Source organism: Acinonyx jubatus, chromosome D1 (assembly GCF_027475565.1).
Source record: "Acinonyx jubatus isolate Ajub_Pintada_27869175 chromosome D1, VMU_Ajub_asm_v1.0, whole genome shotgun sequence".
Classification (NCBI taxonomy): domain Eukaryota; kingdom Metazoa; phylum Chordata; class Mammalia; order Carnivora; family Felidae; genus Acinonyx; species Acinonyx jubatus.
The window spans coordinates 14607208-14634489 of NC_069390.1; the positions used below are offsets into that span (position 1 = coordinate 14607208).

General features: G+C 41.2%; 2 protein-coding genes across 3 annotated transcripts; one reads left to right on the top strand and one right to left on the bottom strand.

Moving 5' to 3' along the window:
- Positions 1-17923: 17923 nt before the first annotated feature.
- LOC106986216 (olfactory receptor 4C6-like) lies at positions 17924-18865 on the top strand. The gene has a single exon (XM_015084388.3). It carries the CDS (start codon positions 17924-17926, stop codon positions 18863-18865), a length of 942 nt encoding a protein of 313 aa, XP_014939874.3.
- Positions 18866-18891: 26 nt separating this feature from the next.
- Positions 18892-26917, bottom strand: LOC128311670 (olfactory receptor 4C11-like). 2 transcript variants are annotated; one of them, XM_053202609.1, is made up of 2 exons: positions 26034-26917; positions 18892-19039 (listed from the first exon to the last, which is right to left on the bottom strand). In XM_053202609.1, the coding sequence occupies exons 1-2, from the start codon at positions 26912-26914 to the stop codon at positions 19012-19014; spliced, it is 909 nt and encodes a 302-aa protein (XP_053058584.1). In that variant the 5' UTR covers positions 26915-26917; the 3' UTR covers positions 18892-19011. The 2 variants fall into 2 exon arrangements, with proteins under 2 accessions (XP_053058584.1, XP_053058585.1); XM_053202610.1 differs by lacking the exon at positions 18892-19039 and having other exon boundaries at positions 26018-26917.
- Between the last annotated feature and the right edge of the window lie 365 nt (positions 26918-27282).

Genomic DNA, 27282 nt, shown 5'->3' on the forward strand with positions numbered 1-27282 from the left:
CTTCCATACTTTGGCTATTGTATGTAATGCTGCAGTAAACAAAGGGGTGCATATGTCTTTTCCCATTAGTGTTTTTTTTCTTTGGATAAATACCCAGTAGTGGAGTTACTGGATCAGATGGTAGTTCTATTTTTAATTTTTTGAGGAAACAACATGCTGTTTCTCACAGTGGCTGCACCAAGTTGCATCCCCACCAACAGAGCTCAGGGGTTCTTTTTTCTCCACATCTCCAGCATCCTCGTCAGCACTTGTGGTTTCTTGTCTTTATTATTTTAGCCATTCTGATAGGTAGGAGGTGATATTTCACTGCAGTTTTTTTGGTAACATTTATTTATTTTTGAGGAAGGAAAAGAGAGAAGGTGTGCACGGATGAGGAACAGAGCAAGAGAGGAACAGAGGATCTGAACTAGGCTCTGTGCTGACAGCAGAGATTCCAACACGGGGCTCGAACTCACGAACCACGGGACCATGACCTGAGCCGCAGTCAGATGCTTCACCATCTGAGCCACCCAGGCACCCCTCACCGTAGTTTTGATTTGCATTTCCCTGATTATTAGCGGCGTTGAACATCTTTTAATGTGTTTACTGGTCATCCGTGTGTCTTCTTTGGAAAAATGTCTATTCAGGTCCTCTGCCCATTTTGTAATCAGATCTCTTCTCATTGTGGTGGTGCATTGTATGAGTTCTTTGTATCGTCTGGATATTAACCCTTAATCATTTTCAGCTGTCTCCATGTAAGTTTTGATTTCCTGTTTGATTTTTTGGTTGACCCATTCATTGTTTACTAGGAACTTCTTTAGCCTCCATGTATTTGTGTTCTTTCTAGATTTCTTCTCATGAGTAATGCTACTTTCATACCATTATGGCCAAAAAAATATGTATAATACGATTGCAATCTTTTCGAATTTTTTAACACTTGTTTTGTAGCCTAACATGTGATCCATTCTGGAGAACTTTTCATGTGTACCTGAAAAGAATGTGTATGCTGCTGTTTATATAATATTCTGAATATGTCTGTTAGGTCCATTTGGTCGAATGTGTCATTCAAAGCCACTATTTCATCATTGACTTTTCTGTCTGGATGATCCGCTCATTATGTAAGTTGGGTGTTAAGGTTCCCTATGATTACTGTATTACTGTCAATTTCTTCCTTTATGTCTGTTAATAGTTGCTTTATGTATTTAGGTGCACCCATGTTCAGTGCATAGGTATTTAGACTTGTTACATCCTCTTGTCAGATTGTTGGACTTATCCAGACCTAAAGACACATGCAAATTGAAAATGAAGGGATGGAAAAGCATTTACCATGAAAATAGAAGCAGAAAGAAAGCTGGGATAGCAATACTTATATCAGACAAAATATACCTTCAAACAAAGACTGTAACAAGATGCAAAGAAGGACACTACATAATGACAAAACGCACCATTTTTAAACATGCAGTAGATGACTTTTGATAAATGTATACATTCCTGTAACTACCACCCCATGGTAGGAGTTTATCAACTTTATTCTTCTATTCAAAGAAACAGATTTTGGCTTTGTGTGTGTTCTCCTCATATTTATGTTCTACTTCTTTGCCTTCTGCTCTTTATTATTTGGTTGTGTCCTATGGTGCCTTCTGAGGCTATGAAAGACAATCTGTTTCATGCATCCCCCCCTAGCTTCTGGTGGTTTGCTGGCAATCTTTGGAGTTTCATGGCTTATAGATGCATCACCCCATCTCTGCCTTCATCTTCCCTGGTGTTCTCCCTGCTTGTGTGCATGTCTGTCTCCATGTCCAAATCTCCCCCTCTTTATAAGGACAGTGATCCTTATAAAGTCCACTATGATGGCCTCATCTTAACTTGATCATCTGCAAAGACCCTATTTCCAAATAAATTCATATTCACAACCACTGGGAGGCAGGACTTCAACATCTTTTGAAGATTTACAATTCAACCCATAACAAACCCTATACAGCCTCTAGAATTGGGGAAACATCCTGAGGGGGAAATCACAGCATGATTGAGGCTCTCCAAAATTTCCTCCCAAAGCGCTGCTGCTGTCTCTGTCCTCACCCCAGCCCTGCAAGTGACCCTCCACCAGTTCTCAGCCTCCTGTCTGTGCCCAGAATCACCAAATGTTCTTGGGACAGAAGCCACCACAGATCTTATTTTTCCTTTCCTTCCCCTACGTTCATCTGCTGTGTTCTTAAATTCCACGTATGAGTGAAATCATACGATATTTGTCTTTCTCTGCCTGACTTATTTCACTTAGCATCATGCCCTCTAGTTCTCTCCATGTTGTTGCAAATGGCAAGATTTCATTCTTTACGCTCAAGGGAGGCAAACCATAAGAGGCTCTTAAATACAGAGGACAAGCTAGGGGTTGTGAGAAGGGAGGTGGGTAGAGGGATGGGCTAAATGGGTGATGGGCGTTAAGAAGGACATTTGTTGGGATGAGCACTGGGCGTCATAGGTAAGAGGTGAACCACTGGGTTCTACTCCTGAAACCAATCCTACACTGTAAAAAAAACTTGAATTTAAATTTAAAAAGGCAGCCACAGAATTTATTTATCGAAGCTCTTGTCTCTGCAGTTTATCCCTTCCAGTTCCTCACAAGGTGGTTCCCCTGCTGTATCTGCCTTTTCTACTTGCTCACGACAAGAGCACTTTTGGCCACAAGTTATTGAATCACACCCAGAAGCGAAAGACCATTTATGGATTTTATTATCATTTTTAAATTAACTCAGCAAATATTTATTGACCACTTACTAAGTGCCCAGTGCTCTTCTGGACACTGGTCATTTAACAGCACGTTTCTTAAAGACACAAATCCCTTCCCTCATATAAATTGCAGTCTAGTGTGTATGCTAAACAAAGAAAAACAAACAAGTAAATAAATAGCGGTGTGACATGTCAGAGAAGGACGTGCTAAGGAGTCAGAGAAGGATGTGCTACGGAGACAAATTCAGCAGAGGTGGAGGAGTAGGAGATACAGAATGTCAGTGGGTGTGAGTTGCAAGTCTGTCGCATCAGAAAAGTCGTTATTGTGAAAACACGTTTTGATAATAAGCCAAAGCAATTGAGGGGGTAAATCACGTATATATCAGGAGGAAGAATAACGAAGGCATAGAAAACAACCTGTGTAAAGATCGTCAGGCAGGGGCACCTGGGTGGCTCAGTTGGTTAAGCATCCGACTTCGACTCAGGTCATGATCTCACAGTTTGTGGGTTCAAGCCCCGCATCAGGCTCTGTGCTGACAGCTCAGAGCCTGGGGCCTGCTTCGGATTCTGTGTCTCCCACTCTCTCTGCCCCTTCCCTGCTCATGGTCTGCCTCTTTCTCTCTCAAAAATAAACATTAACAAAATTTTTTAATAAAAAAAATAAGACATAAAAAGCACTAACCATAAAAGACGACTGATAAATCCAACTACATTAAAACTGAGAACTTCTTTTCATCAACTGACACCATAAAGTAAATAAAAAGATGAGCCATGGGGCACCTGGGAGGCTCAGTCGGTTGAGTGTCCAACTTCAGCTCAGGTCATGATTCCAGAGTTCGAGCCCCGCATCGGGCTCTGTGCTGACAGCTCAGAGCCTGGAGCCTGTTTCAGATTCTGTGTCTCCCTCTCTCTCTGCCCCTCCCCCACTTGCGCTCTGTCTCAAATAAATAAACATTAAAAAATTTTTTTTCTTAAAAAGATTCTCAGGCAGAAGCATGCCTGATGTCAGGCAAAAAGTTGGCAGGCACAATGGTCTGTTTGTTACAGTGAGGTCAAAGGATTGCCGGAGTTAGCTCTCGTAGAAAAAAAAAATAATGGAAGTACGGATGAAAATGAGCGGGTTTGAATTACTGGTAATGACACAGTGTCGGGTATGGCCATGGGAGGGAGCAGCTGGGATGGATTAAAGGGCAAGATTCCTAGAAGAAAACTGGTCAATCGGTTTTTTTAGAAGCCAGCATATGGGAAGGATCATCTGTGTGCATAATAAAATTACCAAAACTTATGGCATAATCATGTTGGAACGATGGCAAGAAAGGTACCAGCATCTTCAAGGAATAGCTTTTATAAATAAACGTGGAGTGTGGCACAGTCTGATTGAAGCTAAAAGCTAAGGGTAAACATGGCTGAAAGACGAGGCATGAGTTGAAAGAAGCAATGAGAAGAAATCATAACAATCTCATCTCCAGGCATTTGGCATAGTTGCCGTGGAAGAGAAGACAGCCCCTACTTAAGTGGAAACAGCACACAGAAGGGAGAATGAGGACAGCTAGAAAATAAAGACAGTGTTCCCAGAAGAGATTGAAAATGTATTTGAAAACGGATCTGCTTGTTACTTGTTATTTCTGAAACCGCAAAGATCTAATGAAAGGTGGTTTAGGAAGAGGTGAGTTATCAGGAAAAGAGGGGGTTTGTAATGCTGTCGGGCATTTAAGTGCAAATTTTCAAAATTATCATAAAAAAATTGGCAGTCGTTAGTTTGAGAAACAGTCATGCAGTCTCTTCTCTTCCTGGGCGTTAAAACTCTTGGACTTGCCATTGGGATTTCGAAACAGCATAATCTACCAGAATATGAGCTGCAAAAAGAGCTGTAAAGAGTCTCAGCTACCCAGATTAGTACTTGGCAATGATGGGGGGGGGGGCATCAACATTTACCTTCAGTCACACCGTGGCGGTGTTTGAAGCCACTATAACAGTAATCACATTCCAGCACTGAAATTTTGTGGTATAACGGCATATAAGTTGGTCATCAGATGACCTCTGGTATACTCACGTGTATTTTGAAATTGCCATTCAAACAAAAACAGAAAGTAAGGCGTTCTCATAGAAGCCACCAGGTCCTAATAATAGGATCTCTGGTTCATAGTCCTCAAATTCTAAGTACTCAGTACAAACTACCTGTTACCTTCAAAGATTCCACAATGGGCGTCGTATGTATGTCGAACAAACAGACAAAAACCCAGGCCTTCAAAGCAAGCCTCGCTTCCTTCCAGTGCACAGCGCCCCTCCATAGAGAAAGGCCAGCATCACCCCTGGGAGGGTGTAGATCTGTGACGAGCACCCAGATCTTTTCGAACAGTGGTGTTAATAATCCGGAAATTCTCTTTTCCAAATGTTTAGACTCTATTTTGAAGCAATCAAAGCACTTAGGAGGCCGAAGCCCGAGGCTGCCTGCTCTTTGCTGCTGATTACAGATCTCTATCCTCTCTGGTCTTAAGTTTATCCATGGATGGATGCCTCATGCTCCCTGCTCATGCCCACCCTGGGCCAGCGGGCAGAGCACCAGCCAGGTGCTGCTGCTTTTCCTTTGTCAGCTCTTCTACTGGATTCGTGTTGAGGTTCCCCTTGTGCTTTTAACATTTTTATGAAGAGGATGATTATTTTTTAGTACAACGGAAAGTGTAGAGTTGGCATAAAAGTCTCATTTTTTTTTCTTGAAAGAGATGACCTTTTGCAGAGGCAAGAACGTGTTCCTCTCATTGCTCAGACTTTAAGTTGACTATGCATATATGCAAGCAAGGGGGCTAAGGAGAATTCCAATCAAATTCTGGGAAATCGAGACATATTTTGAACACATTTTTAAAAATTTAAATCCAAGTCAGTTAACATATGTGTAATGATAATTTCAAGAATAGAATTTAGTGATTCGTCACTTCCATATAACACTCCGTGCTCATCCCCACAAGTGTCCTCCTTAATGCCCATCATCCGTTTAGTCCATCCCTCCCTCCATCTCTCCTCCAGCAACCCTCAGTTTGGTACCTGTATTGAAGAGTCTTTTATGGTTTGTCTCCTCACTGTTTTTGTCTTATTATTTCTTCTTTTCACCTATGTTCAACCGTTTTCTTTTTTAAATTCCACATATGAGTGAAATCAATGAGTTTCTGTGACTGACTTATTTCACTTAGCATAATACACCCTAGTTCCATCCATGTTGTTGCAAATGGCAAGATTTCATTCTTTTTGATTGCCTAGTAGTACTCCAGTATGTGTGTGTGTGAGTGTGTGTGTGTCTGTTTGAATGTTTGTGTGTGTACTACATCTTTTTTATCTTTTCATTAGTCCATGGATGTTTGTGTTCTTTCCATAATTTGGAAATCATACTTCCATAATACTGTTGACAGCACTGCTATAAACATTGGGGTGCATATGCCCCTTCAAATCAGCATTTCTGTATCCTTTAAATAAATACCTAGTAGTGCAATTGCTGGGTGGCAGGGTAGCTCTATTTTAATTTCTTGAGGAACCGCCATGCTTTTTGTAGGAGTGGCCAAACCAGTTTGCGTTCCCAACAACAGTGCAAGAGGCTTCCCCTTTCTCTGCATTCTCACCAACACCTGTTGTTTCCTGAGTTGTTAATTGTAGCTATTCTAACAGGTGTGAGGTGTTATCTCATTGTGGTTTTGCCTTGTATTTCCCTGATAGTGAGTGATGTTGAGCATCTTTTCATGTGTCTGTTAACCATCTGGATGTCTTCTTTGAAAAGTGTCTGTTCATGTCATCTGCCCATTTCTTCACTCGATTATTTGGTTTTGGGGTATTGAATTTGATAAGTTCTTTATAAATTTTCGATACTAACCCTTTATCCAACATGTCGTTTGCAAATATCCTCTCCCATTCCATCAGTTGCCCTTTAGATTTGTTGATTGTTTCCTGCGCTGTGCAGAGGCTTTTTCTTTTGATGAGGTCCCAATAGTTCATTTTTGCTTTGTTTCCCTTGCCTCTGGAGACATGTCTAGTAAGAAGTTGCTGTGGCCAAGGTCAGAGAGGTTGTTGTCTGTTTTCTCCTCTAGGATCATATGGTTTCCTGTCTCACATTTAGGTGTTTCATCCACTTTGAGTTTATTTTTATGTATGGTGTTAGATAGTCATGTAGGTTCATTCTTCTGCATGTTGCTATGTAGTTTTCCCAACACCATTTGGTGAAAAGACTGTCTTTTTGGCCTGGAGTATTCTTTCCTGCTTTGTCAAAGATTAGTTGGCCATACATTTGTGGGTCCATTTCTGGGTTCTGTATTCTGTTCCATTGATCTAGGTGTCTGTTCTTGTGCCAGTACCATACTGTATTGATGATTACAGCTTTGTAATACAGCTTCAAGTCCGGAATTGTGATGCCTCCAGCTTGGTTTTCTTTTTCAACATTACTTTGACTATTTGGGTTTTTTTTTCTGGTTCCATACAAATTTTAGGATTGTTTGTTATAGCTCTGTGAAGAATGCTGGTGTTATTTTCGTAGCGATTGCATTGAATGTGTAGATGACTTTGTGTAGGATTGACATTTTAACAATATTTGTCCTTCCAGTCAATGAGCATGGAGTGTTTTTCCATTTCTTTCATAAGCTTTCTATAGTTTTCAGCATATGGATCTTTTATCTCTGTGGTGAGGTTTATTCCTAGGTATTTTATGGTTCTTGGTGCTATTGTAAATCAGATTGATTTCTTGATTTCTCTTTCTGTTGCTTCATTATTGGTGCATATAAATGCAACTGATTTCCGGACATTGATTTTATATCCAGCAACTTTGCTGAATTCATGTGTCAGTCCTAGCAGCTTTTTGGTGGAGTCTTTTGGGTTTTCCATGTCGAGTATCATGTCATCTGCAAAAAGTGAAAGTTTGACTTCCTCTTTGCCAATTTGGATGCCTTTAATTTCATTTTGATCTCTGACTGCTGAGTCTAGGACTTCCACTACAATGTTGAACAGCATTGGTGAGTGGACATCTCTGTCATGTTCCTGGCCTTAGGGGAAAAGCTCTCAGTTTTTCCCCATTAAGGATGATATTAGTTGTGGGTCTTTCATATATGGCTTTTATGATCTTGAAGTGTGTTGTAATTTTTAAAGCCTTGTTGACTTATGTTCAAAATACCAAAAATGTATGAAAAATGTTCTCATCTTAAAGAAAGAATCAGTAGATTTTAAGGATTGACTCTATAATAATTCTGCTTTGACAGATATCTCTCAACTGAGATAACCTCCTGCCCCCTGAGATTGGAAACAGTCAACCAAAGAGCAGAAGCTACATGGACCAGCCCTAGGGTCCTGGCATTGTAACATGCTCCAGATGGGAAATGACACCATGTAAGTAAAGTGATTTTAACAATCGATCCCATGAAAACTGATTTGAAAAACATTTACACAGATAGGTATGACGAAGTGGAAGGATCTTGCTAATTACAGGAAGAGTTAGCAACACCTGTTTAGGTTCCAATCAACAATAGATGATGCTGCCCAGGCTGCTGCTGGGTGGGAACAACAGGGTTAAGTCTGCCTTGCTGCCAGACTTCAGGTGCCAAATAGACCATTTACAGAACTCTTAACTAAAGCACAGCACCTTTCAGACCTTTCCAGAAAAATAAAGAGACAAGATTCTAAACCTTGAGGAAGAAGGAAACGCTTACACTGAAAAGAATTAACGATACATTTTTAATTGGGGGATTTGTCACAGCTGTGAACAGACGAGCTAAGCCAAAGTTATGATATAGCTTGGTTAAACACCAATTTCCAGGATGATTTCCTAGACAGGTAAAGGACAAAGCCGCCCATCCTCCTCCTGTTCCGATGAGGGCAACCTGGTCAATGGTGATTTCTCTAACAGCTTCTACAACCCTTGGGTTGATTTGGCTCTTCTGCGATCTTGCCACAAGGTGGCGATCGAGTGAGGTGGTAGGGCAAGTTCCAGCTCCAGGTTTCACCTAGGACTAGAGGATTTTGTATCTTTGCGGGTCCAGAAAATGTTCGTGGATTGTGTGAAGTTTTAACCACGTTGTACTTCATCCTGTGAGTGGTATGGAGGGACCACGCTAGCCGATTTCACCCTACATTCACCACTTGGATCTCAAGTGAGCCATTGATGTTGCTGGGGTAGCACACCACAGGTCCACAGTCCATTTATTCTCTGTTGTCCTAAAGGGACTGTCCTTTCACTGGTAGCACTATTGGTGGATAACGGTGTGTCCTAAAGGATTGTTTATCTTCACTTGTACTTTACATTGTTTAAATATATTTTAGAGAGACACAGAGAGAGAGCAAGCAGGGGAAAAGGGAGAGAGGGAAATAGAGAATCTCAAGCGGGTTTGTTTCTCAGCACAGAGCATGAAGCAGGGCTTGATCCCAAGACCCTGAGATCGTGACCTGAGGCTAAATCAAGAGCTGGTCACTTAACTGACTGAGCCACCCAGGTGCCGCAATTCCTTTCTATTTGTAAACCCCTGATAACTTCTTTTTTTCCCAGTCTCAGCTGATGATTTTATTTTCTAATTCATTCAGAAACTATGAAACAATCAGAAAAGAATTTGTACGAACACATCACCCCATCTCCTCACCTCAGCATCTGTACCCACGTAACCAGCCCCCCTGCCTGTTACATTGGAATTCTGCTCCCTATTAAGCATCTGTTGTACCATCTAAAGCCAGTGCCTCCACTTGTGTTGCTCCTGTCTACACGAGAGCAGTGGTCTGATAATTCCCCATCTTTCCTTAGAACCTTTTGATCTCTGCTGGATCATTCCCATCATCATGGAACCATCCCATCCTTTCCTCTATCTTAAAAAGCCCCTTCTCTCAAGCTTATTCCTCACCAGCTGCTTTCTGCATTAACTTCTCCGCCTTCCTCATAACATATGTTGGGAGAGTTTGGTACCTTCTGTGTCTGGTCCCTCTCAGTCCAATACCGGGCAGGTGCCCCAGCACTCCACCTTACCCCACTTCCTGTCGATGTTGCAAATGACCTCCACAGTGCTACATCCAATGGCCAACTCTCAGCGATCGATTTACTAGATCTACCTGCAGTATTAGAGATGGTTACCATTTTTATTTCCTTGATATACTTTGTCCACTGGCTTCCTATTTACCTTGGCTTCTCGATTTTCCTTCTACTTTACTGGTCCTTCTCTTCCTTCTCCCGTTGATTCTGCCTTTTCTCTCTGACTCCTAAGGTTGCGGGTCCCAGGTCCCCTTTTCCTCCGTCAATACACAGCTTCAGTAAATGCATCCAATCCCTTAGCTTCAAACATTATCTAACTGCCTGACAGTCACAAGTTTATATCTGCGTCCCAGACAGTGCTCCCTAATGCCACACTTGTATGTCTAACCGCCTGGCCAAATCTCCCCTCCCTTGTCTAATAAAATCTCAAATTCAGAATGTCGCAAGGATGAACCCCTGGCTCCACTGCCACACATCGCACCCCCCCACCCCCCAACCACCACGCTCCTCTCTCAGCGCTTTGTCTTCTCAGCGGTTGGCAAGTCCATCCTAGCAATTTCTCAGGTCAAGATCTTTAAGTCACTCTTTGCTTCTCTCTTCACACTGCGCATTCCAATCTGACACAGAATTCTGTTAGTTCTACCTTCAAAACATATGCAGGACCTGATGTTTCTCACCATCTTCACTATTAAGAATGAGTTATAGTCATGTGGATTCCCAACCGAGGTCACCAAAATCCACAGGGATACCCCTGCTTCTGTAGTTACTGCCTTACCTTCATGTAACCCCAGTCACATCCTATCTAAGCAGCTAAAGTGACCGTGTCACCCGAGAGTCAGGTCTTGTCTCTCCTCTGATTAAACCTCTCCAGCAGTGCTCTTCGTCACTCTCGTAAAAAAACAAAATCATTTGGGACACCTGGCTGGCTTGGTTGGTGGAGGGTATGACTTGATTTCTGCTCAGGTCATGAGCCCACGGTTCCTGGGATCAAGCCCACATTGGGCTCTGTGCTGACAGTGCGGAACCTGCTTGGGATTCTCTGTCTCCCTCTTTCTCTGTGTCCCCGTCCCCTCTCGAAATACATAAATAAACGTTAAAAAAAAAAAACTAAAGTCACTTAATGTGACCTACATGATCCGAACCCACCACTCCCCGTCTGACCTCATCTGGTACTCTCTGGGCTCCAATCTCACTGGTCTCAAATGTTCCAACCTATTTCTTCAGTGTATACCCTCACTCTCTTTCAGTATTTATTCAAACAGGATGTCCTCCTTGAAGATTACTCTGACCACCAATTAAAGTTGCAGACTGTAAGCCATGGAGATATAATGTACAGCACAGGAAATAGAGTCGGTAATGTTGTAATAACTTTGTATGGTGATAGAATGAAACTACGCTTACCATGAGGATCATTTTCATAATGTATAAAAATATCAAATCACTATAACATGCACCTGAAACCACTAGGATATTGTATGCCAATTATACTTCAGTAAAAATAAACACTATAAAATACAATACTACACAACACAGCACCATTGCAGGCTGCCCGCCCCCCCAGCCCTGATGATCCTTACCATCCTCCCCTTTGTATTTTTCCACAGTACGTGTAAACTTGTAACGAAACAAACCATCTGCTCGTGTGTTTATTGTTAATTTTTCTCTTTCCCTCACTAGAATCTAAGCGCGTGAGGTCAGGAATCTTTGTTCTGTTCACTGTTTTATCTCGAGCACCTAAAATAGATCTGGCACATAGTAGTTACTCCATAAATATTTTTGGAAAGAATAGATTTCTAACATGTGTAGAACCAAAATATGACTTTTTTTTAACGTTTATTTGTTATTGAGAGACAGAGACAGAATGTGAGCAGGGGAGGGGCAGAGAGGGAGACACAGAATCTGAAGCAGGCTCCAGGCTCTGAGCTGTCAGCACGGACCCCGACGCGGGGCTCGAACTCACAAACCGCGAGATCATGACCTGAGCCGCAGTGGGTCGCTTAACCAACTGAGCCACTCGGGCGCCCCTAGAAATAAAATATAAAAAAACCTCGGTAGATTCAGATCTTTGGTCACATGTAGTGAAAACAAATTGAACTAAAATTGAACAGATCTAGACTAGATGTCAACATGTCACTAAGACACAGAACTTCAGACATCTCTTCAAAACATCTCATTATGTATAAATTACTATAAACCATGTGAACATTTTAAAACATATTAAAATTTCTGTTACTTAATAAATTTGGAAAATTGAGTATCAGATAAAATGGTCACTCTATTCCTGGATGGACGTCATTCCAGTTACCAAGGAATTCCCATTTTGCCTCTTCTTTCCTTTACCACATTAATAAAGCCTTTAAAGATCTTCCTACCTGGAAAACAAAGTGATTTTTTTTTTCTTGTGACCAGCTATAGAGCATATTTTAAGCTTATATTCAGCACCTTGCATGGGCTCCCTTGACCTCTCTTCCACCCACCTACACTTTAGAAGATACGGTGGAATGCTAAAAGCCACGTTTTGCATACTCCCTACATCTTGGTGTTTCCATGGAAACTGGGTTCTTCACATCGCTTATACTCCTGAGGGATTTGGAAGGTGAGACTTCAGAGACCATCCCTTTCAGCTCTTAGCAACAGATGAGCAAATAAGACTTAGAGAAGATTAATAATTGCTTTACGCCCAAGGACCTACGGCTGATCAGTAGCACATGAAGTATTGCAATTCATATGTTTAAACTTCAATCTAATATTCCGTGTACTATACTATAGCATTATTTGCGGCATAAGTTCCCGTAGATAATTTTTGTTAATTCAACTTCAATTATACCTTTGGTCATTAAAAAATAATTTGACTTACTGTTTGGAAAATCGTGACAAAATTGTCACACTTCATTACCTGTAACTTTCAGCAGTAATATCCCTCCATGAAAATGTAAAATACATACGTGACAGAGTAACGTGTAAAGATTCTCTGAATGTTATCTTTTATGTTCAATTCTCAAAATACCTTTCTCAAAAGCATCATGCGTCTCTCAACCCCCTCTTACCCTTTGAATCTGCTGAAGATCTGTTATTGCTAGAAAGTGACATCCCCACTGCTGGGAATCTGGGTATTAAGGATCACTTTGTTTATTCCATTTTGGGCAATTATATTTGCCTCAAAAAAGTCTTATTCCTGTAATATATTACATGCAATACATAACTACTAAAAAAAGACAAAAGTTGCAATTGTTGCTGCAAATTAGAGGCAGCAGAAACTGGAGTAAGAATAAACTAATACATGGGCACCTGGGTGGCTCAGTTGTTAGCATCTGACACTTGATTTCAGCTCAGGTCATGGTCTCAGGGTTTGTGAGATCAAGCCCCACATCAGGCTCTGTTCTGACAACTTGGAACCAGCTTGGGATTCTCTCTCTCCCTTTCCTTCTCCTCTCTCTCTCTCTCTCTCTCTGCCCCTCCCCAGCTTGCATGTGCTTTCTCTCAAAGTAAGTAAATAATCATTAAAAAAAAGAATAAAATATTCCTGGGCACCTGGGTGACTCAGTTATTTAAGCATCTGACTCTGGATATCAGCTCAGGTCTTGATCTCAGGGTCATGAATTCAAGCCCCATGCTAAGTTCTGTGTTGAACATGAAGTCTACTTAAAATAATTAATAATAATAATAATAATAATAATAATAAAATTCCTGGCCTCTTTCTGCCATTTGATAGTCATATCCTGCCTGGGAGGCTGGAATACAAGTAAGAACAGTTCAACATTCAGCACTCGAAAAGTACTAAAAAAATACCATTTAACGCAGGGTATAGTATTTATGTTTTATCGAAACCAATGAATGGGAGTCACCACGAACTCAGTGGGGGAAGGGTGCCAAAATAATTATGAATGAGACACAAAAATTAAAAATTGTCAACAGAAAATCAGGAAAAAGTAGGACCCTAGGAGATAATGTAAGTCAGTTTGACTGTCTCAGAGTAGAGAACCTTGATAGGTTAGGAATTCTTTTATAGAACCAAAGTTCGGCCTTCCACTTATGTTGTGGAACTGCTCAAGAGTAACAACTGCCATTGAATAACTTCTTAAGATTTACAAAGATTATTCCAAAGGGAGGGAAAAAATGCCTGTTATGAAACCCATGGCTCTGTTGGATGCTAACACATGTGGCTCCCCTATAACTACCCTACAGGTCACAGTGCAGGAACAAATGACTCAATTGTTGAGACTGACCTCGACTTCTGCTGTGAAGCGGCTCGGTCTGACCCCAGCAATGATCCTGTCCCCTGGGAATACCACATTGTTATTGCAGATGGATGAGAATTCACTGGCTCGGGGGTTAGCACCTTTATCAGTGGAAAATCGGCCTCAGGGGATGAAACTAGAATGATGTAGTCTGTGGTATGTCACAGCTGCCCAAACAGATCCTCTTTGCCAAAAGGAGAACATTAATTTCATAATGTATCTTCTAAGAAGTTGAACAAGAGCCGTGTCTACGTTGACCTAAGAATACAATCAACTAGGGTTCAAAAAGAAACCTGAATGATTTGGTAAGCACTGTACTTGGATATCTTTCAGCAGTTGTCCTTAATTGGAGAGAATGTAAATCCCTTGGTAATCCCTTGGAGAAAGGTTATTTCCTCCTTAAGATCATAACCACTTAAGTCTCCTGTTTAACTCTCTCTTTGAAAGCAATACAAATCCCAGTTCTACAAATTTGGCCAAGAAGTAATAAGTGGATGGCTTTTCCCTTGTTTATGTCCTAGAGACTTTGCCTCCACGGTTAGAAAAACCAAGTGAGAAAAATTGCACCTGGTTCTTGGACTCTCTGAACTTACTTCATGTGACACAATCCTGAGTTGGGTAAGATCTTAGGTTAAGTGACCTTAGAATCTTTAGTTATGCCACTCTCCATTGTTGACCAACTGTAAAATCTAAGCTCTAAGAATCATCTCCATTATTTGGTGTAAGCATTTCATATGTAGGTTTCAGTTATTGCATAGAATTATAGCTTAGAAATTATTTTCGAATATAACATTAATTGAATTAATCACATCAAATACGTACATACATGTCTATTACTCTTAAAGTATGTCAGTAATTCGCACTCGATACCTGTTTGTTTGCTTTATCTGTAAGCAATACTTATTCTCTGAATAAGGAACCCTGATTATGAACTTGAGTGCACACCTGAATCAGATTAAGTTATTTTGCTTGATCTACTTTGGTTTCCTTTTGAGAAAATTTTTCAACATTAAATGAATGAATGTTTATTTAGAAATGAAAACTGGAAAATAAAATGTGTAGTTTTCTAAAAACTGCTCATAGGCATTCTGGAAAGAATTACTAAGAGATTCTCTGATGGCTTTTTTCCAATTCAGCTTCCTCCTCTCTCCTCTCTCTCCCTCCCTCTCTTTCCCTTTCTCCTTCCCTCTGAGGTCTTTCTCTCTGGCCCCTCTCTCATCCTGTGAGTTTATGTCCATTATTCTGTGAGTTATGTATGTCTTTCTGTTTTAGTGATTGTGCTACTGCAGAAACTGAGGCTTACAGAGGCTGAGATCACTAAGCCAGTAAGTGGCCTGGCTGCGACTTTGTGGCCGGTCTGCTGGGTCTGGATCCAGTGACATTCCCTGCAAACAGAAAGGCAGCTGTGGAAAGAAATGCTAGGAGTCTGGCAGGAAGTGGATGGGATGACAGTGGAATAAACAAAATGAGGAGAACGGAGAAATGAAGCTGAATAAGTTAAGGGGGAAGGTGCTGGTGTTGGGCTGAATGTTAAAAGAAAAATTCAATTCTGTACTGTATGGATATGAAGTCACTCAAGCCCCAAGCCATAAGACAAATGGAACATTAGATATTACTTACAGTGGTGGCTTTCCAATTTTTTAGAGTTTATTTATTTATTTTGAGAGAGGGAGATATATATATATAGAGAGAGAGAGAGAGACGGGGAGAGAAAGAGAGAGAGAGAGAGAGAGGCAGATTCTCTCTCAGAACCTCAGGCAGGTTCTGCTACCAGCACAGAGCCAGACATGGGACTCGAACTCACGAACCCCGAGACCATGACCTGAGCTGAAATCAAGAGGCTGACAATCAACTGAACCACCCAGGTGCCCCTCAATTTTTTTTTAACATGAAATGAATCGCCTCTCTAAGAAAACGTACCCAGGGGCTTAAACAATCAATACAATCAATTAAGAGATGAGCGCTTTTGTGAGAAGGCAACAGAGTCCTTTGTTGTTACTCATCTAGTGAGCCATCCTTATATTGCAAGTGAGGACACTGAGGCTGGGAGATGCCAGCAACATGCCCAAATGGCAGACCACATTAGTGACACAACATGGAGTAAAACTCACATCTCATTCCCTGACTCTGGAGTCAGTGTTCCTTGTAATTCACAAGCATCCTTACAAGAAAGATCTCAGTTCCTGGGTCAGGAGGGAGAGGAGGAAGTTAAGCAATGTGAATAAATGGCACTGCCACGGTCACCTGTGGGCGCTCTGCATTTTGTGCATGGGGTGGGGTGGGGTGGGGTGGGGTTGCCGAACTGTGTGAGGAGCTTCTCAGCGTTCACACAGTGGTATACTCCACGCATCAGTTGAAGCTATACTCTCGAAAATTCCTAAGGTATAGCAGCCATCCTCTGTTTAAAAATTCCCAGGAGTGGGGCGCCTGGATGGCTCAGTGGGTTAAACGTCCAACTCTGAATTTTGCTTCAGGTCATTATCTCACCGTTGTGAGATCTAGCCCCATGTGGAGCCTGCTTGGGATTCTCTCTCTCTTCTCTCTCTCTCTCTCTCTCTCTCTCTCTCTCTCTCTCCATCTCTCTCTCTCTCTCTCTCTCTCCATCTCTCTCTCTCTCTCTCTCTGCCTCTCCTCCTCTCATGCCCATTCTCTCTCTCTTTCTTTCTTTCTCAAAGTAAAGGAATTTTTTTAAAAAGTAGTTCCCAGTAGTATACAAGGCACGTCTTCACTGCAGCTTTTCTTCTGGGTTGCAACAGTAACTTTCTTGAAACACCGTATCATCTGTTCTCTTAAGAAGTAGTGAAACATAGAAGTTAGCAACTTGAGCTGTGCAATCAAAATTCCAGTAAGAGATTTACCTCTTGTAAGAGATTTAACTTCCCAAGATGTGTTACATTTCTTTAAAAGGAGAGCAGAATTGCCTAATTTTTGCCATTTATGTTCCCGGGAAACTTTGCTCCATTTTGGGAACAGAGGAAACCAAAAGGAATGACTTAGGGCTGGTTCAGGATTGAGTCAGTCTGTTGTGACCTGGATCTGCTGGACCATCACTGTTTATTTTTTTTTAATATGAAATTTATTGTCAAATTGGCTTCCATACAACACCCAGTGCTCATCCCAAAAGGTGCCCTCCTCAATACCCATCACCCACCCCCCTCTGCCTCCCACCCCCCATCAACTATCACTGTGTATAATCTTACTCAATTTAGGTATATTACCCAGGTATTATACAACCACAACTTTTAGGTATATTTTGAGCATTTAATACTGATGGGTAAATTACAGAATTACAATGGAACTGTCACAACATCTGGAAAAGAGCATTGGAAGCATAACCCACTTCAGATTGTTTTGAAGATAAAACAGGATAATATATCGCACTGTAATTAGCACACTGATTAGCAAATGATAAACTCACAGAATAATTACTAAGGAAGCAATATTGATATTTGAGGGCACTGATATTGGAGTCAGAAAGTATGGCCCATGTTCTGGCTTCACCACTTACGAGCTGTGCAACCTTGGCTAAGTCTCCTAAACTCTGAGGGTCTGCTCCATCATCTGTAAAAAAAAAAAACACAAAAAACAAAAAACAAAAAAACAAAAAACAAAAAACAAAACAAACAAACAAAAAAACATCATAGGGTTATTCTAGTACCTGGAGTAAGATAAGCACTCAAAAAATGTGGCTATTAATAAGAAGAAAGGGAGGAAAAGGAAGAGGAAAACTATATCACATGGAAGAACCATTTAAATAAAGAAAGAGGAGAAATGTCATGGGAGAGGCTGGCATGAATGAAGTATCTATCTTTTCAACTCTTCATTTAGCATGTTGTTAAGATCCAAATGCTTGGATAGTGAATAAATGAATACAAACAAATAATAAGGTCCCTGAGGTCCTGGAAAGACATGAGGCCAACAATCACTAATTATAAATCATATGTTGCATTTTTAGGTTTTCCAGCTCCCAGCTGGAGCTCATATAAGCACCCAATAAATGGAGAATCCAAACAATGCGACTGAATTCGTTCTTTTGGGCATCACAGAGAACCCAGAGCTGCGGAAAATGCTCTCTGCTGTGTTTCTAATCCTGTACGTGTCCACGGTTTTGGGGAACCTACTCATGGTGGTAACCGTGATCACAAGTCAGAGCCTGAGATCACCTATGTATTTTTTTCTCACTTCCTTGTCCCTCATGGACGCCACCTACTGCTCTGTCATTGCCCCCAAGACGATCGTGGACTCCTTCTCCGAGAGAACTACCATCTCCTTTGAAGGCTGCATGGCCCAGCTCTTTGCGGAGCATTTCTTTGGTGGTGTGGGGGTCATCCTTCTCGTCGTGATGTCCTATGACCGCTACGTGGCCATCTGTAAGCCCCTGCACTACCCGAGCATCATGAACCCTCGGGTGTGCCGCCTGCTGCTGGGAGGCGCCTGCGTGGGGGGGTTTATCCACGCAGCAATACAGCTTCTCTTCATGTATCAAATACCCTTCTGTGGTCCCAATGTCATCGATCACTTCATATGTGATTTGTTCCCATTGCTGAAACTCGCCTGCATGGACACCCACACCCTGGGTCTCTTAGTCATCCTCAACAGTGGGGTGATGTGTGTGATCATCTTCCTTATCCTCGTGGCCTCCTACGTGGTCATCCTCTGCTCCCTGAAGTCTTGCAGCTCTGCCGGGCGGCGCAAAGCCCTGTCGACCTGTGGCTCCCACCTCACTGTGGTCGTCTTGTTCTTCGTGCCCTGCATTTTCCTGTACGTGCGGCCTGTGGCCACTTACCCCATAGACAAGGCAATGGCCGTGTCTGATTCCATCATCACGCCCATGTTAAACCCCCTGATCTACACCCTGAGGAACGCAGAGGTGAAAAATGCCATGGGGAAACTGTGGGGGAAAGGGGGGGCTTTTGTTGGCAGGTGCGTGTCATGCTAAGAGCATCATGACTCCCATAAAGAGGAATTCTTTCAGACACGTGTGAGAAATAAACTGCCCATTCTCCACTAGCGGCCAGAGGGATTTCTTAACAATATAAAGTTCTTTATGATTTAGGATTTAAGGACCATGGATTTGTTAAAGGATTATGATCTGCTACTGATTTCGACCCTCCTTGGCTTCCCATTGCCTTTAGAAGCATCCTGCCTTGTGGTAAAATTCTCCACTTAATCTTTCTACTGCCTCTAAGTCCACATCTGGAGCGCCTCACCTCCTCCTTCACTGTCCGTCAGCAGTTGTGGGACTTTTTCACCTGCCCCCACAGCTCTTCAAGTTTTTGCTTCTCTCTGAGAGCAAGCCCTCCTCCTCTTCAGGTGGCTGTTTCCCCCTAATTTACAGCTTCAAACTAAGAGATGAAGCACTATCACCTCATAGAGCCTCCCCCCTCACACCTCTGTTAAAGATTCCTCCACTCCTACCGTAAGCCCTACGCCGACATCTTCCTTATTTTCTTAGTAAAAATGATCAACAGTATAATTGCTTTTACATAAACGTCATTTGACTTTGGCTACTTGCCAGCTTTCTCGGTACTGGACATCTTGTGGGAAGGACTTTTGTTTTATTTATGCCTGGCATCTGTTAGGTTTTCAATAAATGTCTGTTGAATGATTATAGAATGGAAGAGCTTTCCCCACTCCCCTGCCCAAACAGCCAAGTTCAGATAGTTGGGGGGAACAAGGAGATAATCAATAAGTAATTAAAAACAAACAAACAAAAGGCAGGGAGTGATCATTAGAACAGAGTCTGTGGAAATGGAAGGCTCTGGTTATTTTGTGGAGGGTCCTTCATATTGGGTAGGAAGAGAAGGATTCTATTAGCCCATAGCATTTCAGCTGATTGTTGAGGAAAAGTGATGAAATATATTAATACTTTTAATAACTTTAATACTTTTAATGATGAGAACACCAATAAATGACAGCAATGATCAGAAGGAAACGGCACGTGAGGATGAGTGCGATGAGATTCTAGAAAGGGAGACTCTAAAACAGGACTACCATGGTATTTTCAAGGAACATAGTGGTCCACGTAGAGTGGCAAGAAGCAAGGTGAGAAATGTACACAGGGGTCAGATTATGTCGTGTGGAGACAGCTAACGCTCCCTATAACCGCAAAGAGCACAAATGTTGTTTTGGTTTCTTAGAAATAACCTCGAGCCAGAAATTCTCCAGGAAGGCTGAATGACTTTAACTTTTGTGCTATAGGGGAGTTGGAGGCAAAGTGTAAAAAGCTTTTGCAGCTAGTTTCTATTTGTTCTTTCAGTTTTGATTGTAGAAGGAATTTTACAGTACCATTTAAAAATACTTCATAGTAGGGGTGCTGGGTAGCTCAATCGGTTAAGCATCTGACTCTTGATTTCAGCTCAGCTCATGATCTCATGGTTCGTGGGTTTGAGTCCCACCTCCAGCTCCATGATGGCAGTGTGGAGCCTGCTTGGAATTCTCTCTCTCTCTCTCTCTCTCTCTCTCTCTCTCTCTCTCCCTCTGCCCCTCCCCTACTTGCTGTCTCTCTGTCTCTCTCTCTCTCAAAATAAACATTTAGAAATATCTTTATTTCACAGTAAAGTACTCCTCCTAGTTTTATAGTTTTTCATTTTTTTCCATGTATCAATACAGAAGAAAAATCCACAACAATGTGATGGCTTAGGTCTTTGAAAAAGCTTAGGATAATCTTTATTTTATTAGAGTCGCATAATATAAACACTAGGAACGTCCTCGGAATGAGGTCCAAGACTTCATATTTTGTGATGTGTGAGATTTGATACCTTGATAAACGTCAATCAAAGAAACAGTGCGATGCTAGCTTTAGTTTCATGTTTCTTATTCTATTGTTGAGAGCTTTTTGTGACTGTGCCAACTTATAATTTAGGGTTACCTGCCAGTTTGTTCACATGTTTTTTATAGATGATTAAATAAGTTCTCAGGTCACAGCATGCCTCTATTTCTCATTAAATACATTTTAGCACATAAGGTCTGGAAATTTTTTACCTATTCTGCTTTCCAATACAATCTTTAGTTTACTGATTTCTGGTACCAGGATATTCTAATAATAAAGTTATATTTATATAACTCTAATAATAAAGTTAAAAGAAAAAGGGGCTATTTCTGAGATGTCAATTTTTAAACTGAATTATAATTAAAGCACAACCAACTAAAAGGAAAATGAATCTCTTTAACTTGATGAAAGGGTGTGTTCCAGAAGCCTAAAGAAAATGTCCCGGTTAATTAGAAGAGTAATCCATTAAATTCAGAAATAAGGCCATCTTCTATAACTGCTATTATTATATATTTTACTAAGAGTCTTAGTGCCAAGTTCTCAACCTCATATACCTACAGATACCAGGAAGATTTTAAAAATTGAGTAAAGTCAAATTGTTCAAAGATGTTTAAGAAGAAATGTAAAACATTTGTTCCCTACCGAAAGGGAGCAAATCCTGTCCCCTATTAGAGTCTGCCCAGACTAAGCTCGGCTCTGTTGTCACCCTATGGGGAGCATATATCCAAATTTGCCCCACACTCAGATTTTTAAGACAAATCAGACATCCATATTTCTTTTTTTTTTTTTAATGTTTATTTATTTTTGAGACAGGGAGAGACAGAGCATGAACGGGGGAGGGTCAGAGAGAGAGGGAGACACAGAATCTGAAACAGGCTCCAGGCTCCGAGCTGTCAGCCCAGAGCCCGACGCGGGGCTTGAACTCACGGACCGCGAGATCATGACCTGAGCCGAAGTCAGACGCTTAACCCACTGAGCCACCCAGGCGCCCCAGGCATCCATATTTCAAATAACTTTTAATGATTTGAATATGTTGATGGCTGAATTTTTTAAAGGTTGGTAAAGTCTTATTCTAAACAACAATTTGGGATCAAACAAATTTACAAACTTTCAGGTGAATTCCAGTCCATTGGCTGTCACTTTGGAAATTCTGTGTCAGCCAATGAAGTAACAGTAAAAAGGAAATAAGGCAAAATCAGAACCGAAAATGAAGCAACAGAATTCATTGCTGGGTGATGTGTTCATCTACTTAGCAAAACCAACACAATCAACAGACATATTATAGTGTTTATTAAAAATCTTGGTCAAAAATAAGCACAATATTACTTCCAAATGTAAGCACAATAAACAAGTTTAAAAAATAAAATAAATGGTCTTCATCATCAAACTAAGAGATGTAACAAAAATTACAAAAAGCAGACTAAACGTCTTCACAAAAAGACATATGACAACTGAGTAAGGTGAGTTCTACGATTCATGATAGGAGAAACTCACATTTGAAAGTTGTTAACTTTTCCCAATTAATTGACACATTGAGTGAGCTCCTAATCAAAATCTCTGGAGATGATATTCATGGAAACTGACAAACTGATTCTAAACTCCATGTGGTTGAATATATATGTGAGAATAGTCAAAGATTTGGGGGGACGGGGAGGGGGGAAGGGGGGGAAGAACCAAGAGCAAATATATCACAAAGCTGTAGTAATCCACAGGGGCCAGGCAGATAAAATCACTTGCACCCAACTGAAAGGAAGCTGGGAAATGAGAGAAGAAAGGAAACTTTTCCTGTGAGTGACTTAACTCTCCCTGGTGTAACTTGTCAGTGAAGCACTAAATATATATCCTGCTCAGTCCCATGTTTGAACCCTTTCAACTAATTTCTCTAAGCAATATTTTTCAGAACATCATCTTTATTGTTTCGGAAAGAAGACATCTGCTTTTTAAGTTCCTTGAAGAGTTTTAAAAATATTTCAGTTTATTGAAACATTACTGATTATGTGTATTGTGATCATGCAAATATAAGCAATAATAATGAAGGGTATTGTGCATTTATCATATCGCGGGCACTTCCCTAAGCACTTTATCAATGTTAACTCATCTCATCTTTGCCACAAATCTATACATTCACTACTGTTGTGCTCCCGTTTGGCAGATGAGCTACCTGAGATACAAAGAGATCAGGTGAATTGTTCCAGATAAATTTCTAAGCCTAGTTTAAAGCCCAGTTTAACCTCACGCTTCTAAATTCCTCTATGCCAATTCCCTGGAGATAGGAAATGTAAAAGCCATGGAAAGGTACACAAATTAATTAAATTCAACAAAATGTGATGAATATGTTGAGATGTAATTTACAAGTACTAAGGGAGTGTAAATAAAGAGACTTTGGCTGAGCCATCTGGGCCAACGAAAAGCTTCCTAGAAGAGATGACGTTGAAGTTGAGTCTGAAAACATGAGTAAGATGTTTCCAAGTTAGCCAAAGTAAAGGACATTCCAGGTAATGGGACCAGAATGAACAAAGACCTAGAGTATAGTATAGGCACTGCTGAGGATGAAATCAATTAAATTCTACAAAACACGTTGAAAACTCCCTGGCATGTGGTAAGCATTTGGGCCAGATTTATTACACTGTGCCCACAGTTATTAGCCTCCCTGTATCTACACTGGTTTCCTTGTAACTTTGCAGACCTACCCTTTCTGAGTCTGGGAAGTCCTTGTGACTCACTTTGACCGATAGAACGTGGTAGACACCCCAACAGAACGCCAGTTCTGAGCCTCTGCCTCAAGAGGTTTGTGCACTTTCATTTGCTCTCTGAGACACTTCTGCCATGAGAACAACCCCGGATTAGCATGCTGGACGACAGGCCACCAGGGAAAGAGCACCACCGTCCCATTCAAGATCATATCGGATCAGACTATAGCTAATCGAACCCAAACACCTGAGAGGTCCCAGAGAAGATCATAGAGTCACCCATTCACCTGGATCTGAACACAGAGAACTTTTTGTTGTTTTACCACAGTGATTGTTTCAGGGAGAGGTGTCTGACCCGTAGAATATGCAATCTCAGCACTTTTGCTGGAATTCCCAGCTAAAAAATCCTGTCTTTCTTCTGGAAATTTTTATTTTAATTTTTTAGGTACTGGAGGTCAGCTTAGAAGCTCAGGGGACCTAAGACACTGCCATTATTACTTAACTGTGTTTTACTGTTCAAACCCTATCATTCTAGCTTCTAACCTGATCCACTCCTTCTGATTCATGTGGTGAAGAAAGGACGAGGGTGACAGATCTCTATGATACCCTACAGAACTCTGTAACTACCTATCACTTGTTAGATTCCTACAGACCCTCCTCAGTTGTCCAGCTATTTAAAGTGGCTGATGCTATAATTACCTCAATACTAACTATGTCCATTGTCTGTTGAACCCTAGTGATGATTCTGTCCCGGATGCTGAGGTCTTTTTGTTTGCACAGAAGGATTCCAACCTAAATGTAGAGAGGAGAGAACAGACACATCTCTCCTCGTCACTGAAATCACACAAGGATTTTATAAGAGGCATCTTGAAACTTTGATGAAGTCATTTTTCCTTCTGACCAATGAAAAGACTTATTTTCTGTCTTCCTTTCCTTTCTCTTGTTCCTATACTTGGAGTGACTCCCTTTCGCCTTTCCTCATTACTCCTTCCCAAGGTCAATCTCCACCCAGTTCACTTGAAGTCTTTCTCATTTACAGATAAGGTTATATTATACAAATTTTTATTCTTAAGATTTTAGCTTTTATGTGAAAAGAAGTAAATATTTCTCATTTCAGAGTAATGTACAATCACTTTCTAAATGAAAATAAATTATCTTGGGGTCCAGTGTTCACAGAAATTATTTATAATGTAACCTTTCTCATGTAGCAAGGAATTAATATTGAAATGTTGAGTAGACACAATGGATGTGAACTGTGTGTCTTAATCACCTTATGCCTATTTCCAAACCAAAGGAAATGGTCAACAGAAGTATCCTACAACTAGATAGATGCCACAGAGAAGCTGTAAGGAGATCTTCTAGGGACCAGCCAAAAAGAGTTCATTGGGAAGGGTACAGAATTTGGAAGGTAACCACTGGCTTTCTGAGGGCTAACAAGGAGTCATCAGTTATCATAAGAAATAGAAACCTTCTTCCCACATCAAGGATACTAAAATTAGACAGCCTACAAAAAGTCCCCAAAAGGAAGGCAAATAAAAAGCTTTCAACATTTGCCAGAAGCAGAGTCAGCCAATTTGTTAAGTTACCAGGTCAAGTAAGACCTTTCTGTCCCCTGACCACTTCTCCCCCCCCTCCCACCTGAGACCTTATCTAAAATCTAAGGGAATCTGGGATCTCTATGATCTAAGCATGAGAAGAGAATTCCCAGAGCTTTTTGAGCACTAATAAACATATTTTCTTAACCTTACCACTTTCCATTCACCTTTTCTGTCTCTACAGTGTACATAGTTCTCCAGCCCTCTTTCTACCCCTCATCCTTCTGCATATTCCTGCTGCCAAACACCCACATTGCCCCTTCCCTGTGAACATGAAGGGGAAGGACCCTGCCAATAAAGCAGCTGACTGGCAGATACCGCCCATCACTGCCAAGTGTAAAACTCTCCTTCTCCCACCATTCACCAAACGTTGAGAGTTTTTTCCAGTGACAGTCCAGGTTTTCACTGAGGTTTCCAGCTTTTCTGGGAGTTTGAGGGTCCATCCATGTAGATGCCCCAGTGAGTCAGGCTCAGGCACAGATTCCACCACAGAATTTCTCAGAACATCATCGCTAAGTCCCAGGTAGTCAAGACCACTACCTTCATTTCTAAGTTCCAGTTCCATATGGATTAGCTCTATGTCCAAGTTCTTAACGATGAGAATAAAATCTGTAAAGAATTAGTGTGTGCACACACATACACACACTACAAAATCATTGTCACTCACTAGTCAGTGCATTTCTTTCTGAAGACAATTGCACAGGAGGTGAAATTATCATGTAAATATGGCCATAGGTGAATAGAATTCAACTAAGGGCCAGCAAGGTGGTTCAAAATGGTTACAGACTTTAAGTTATCCTATTCTAATGCAATCCTTTCAGAATTAAGGATGTATATTCACTCGTACTTATTTATGATAATTCAATTAAATATATAAAATATTAGTGATATTAAATTCCTTAATGGATTTTCCCCCAATGAGAATATTTCATCTTTCCTGTCCATGAAGGAAAACCAATCTCTTAAGGAAATATACATTAGAAAAAAAAAGGAAATATACATTAGAATCCCTAAATATCCTGTATCAAGAGAAGTCATACTTTGCTACACCATAATTTCTTCATGGCTTTTTTCACTTCCATATTCCTCAGAGGGTTGAGCAAGGGTGTCCCAATTGTATAAAACACAGCCACTGTCTTGTCTATTGGAAATGTGGTGGGTGGGCGTGTGTATATGAATATGCATGGACCAAAAAATAAGACAACCACAATAAAGTGGGAGGTGCAGGTGGAAAGGGCTTTTCGCCTTCCTTCAGCACTGTGGTTACGCAGAGAGTACAAGATGACAACATAGGAGGTAAGCAGGATTATGAAACTCACCGTGCATATGGCCCCACTGTTGGAAACAACTAGCAAATTTGTCACACAAGTGTCCATGCAGGCAAGTTTCAACAAGGGCTGCAAGTCACAGAAATAGTGGTCAATCACGTTGGGGCCACAGAAAGGCAATCTCAAAGCCAGGAAAATTTGTGCCGAAGAGTGGATACAAGATCCCACCCAGGCTAGAATCACCAAAACACTGCACACGTGCCGGCTCATGATGGTAGTGTATCGCAAGGGCTTACAAATGGCTACATAGCGATCAAAAGCCATGAGGATGAGCACCAAGATTTCCATGCACCCAAAGAAATGGGCTGCAAAGACCTGAGTCATGCACTCATTGTAGGAAATGGTCTTCTTGTGAGCAAGGGCATCCACAATCAATCTGGGGGCTGTGGTTGTAGAGAAGCAGGCGTCAGCAAAAGACAGATAGAACAGGAAGAAGTACATAGGACTCCCAAGGGTCCTGCTTGTTTTAATAGTCACTACAATGAGAAAGTTCCCCGACAGTGTCGCAAGGTAAAGAATCAAGAAGACCCCAAATACTGCCTTCTGCTTTCCTGCATCCCGAGTCAACCCAAGGAGAATGAATTCAGTCACACTGCTATTCATCGTAATACTACTGGCTGAAAGTAAGGTGCAGTTGAGGACAAGGGCTGAATCTGCAAAGAGAAGAAAAGAAGTGACAGCTTTGGAAGATCGGTGGGCTGAACTCTGAATGCCTTGCTTTTGCTCCATGTTATGTTACCTCTGACTGCCTTCAATCCTCTTTGACTCTTGGTAAATCCGCAGATGCCCAAGCCTCTCCCAGAGCTATCTGTTGATTCAGAAGCTAACTGCCTTGGGTCAACAAAGCCTTTGCATTTGGGGAGTAAAAATTAAATGTCCTTAAAAAATTCTGATTCCTACCAAGACTGAAAACTGCAGAACTTGAACTTTCCTTGGGCAAGTGACTTAACTGTCTCATAATTTAGCTTTCA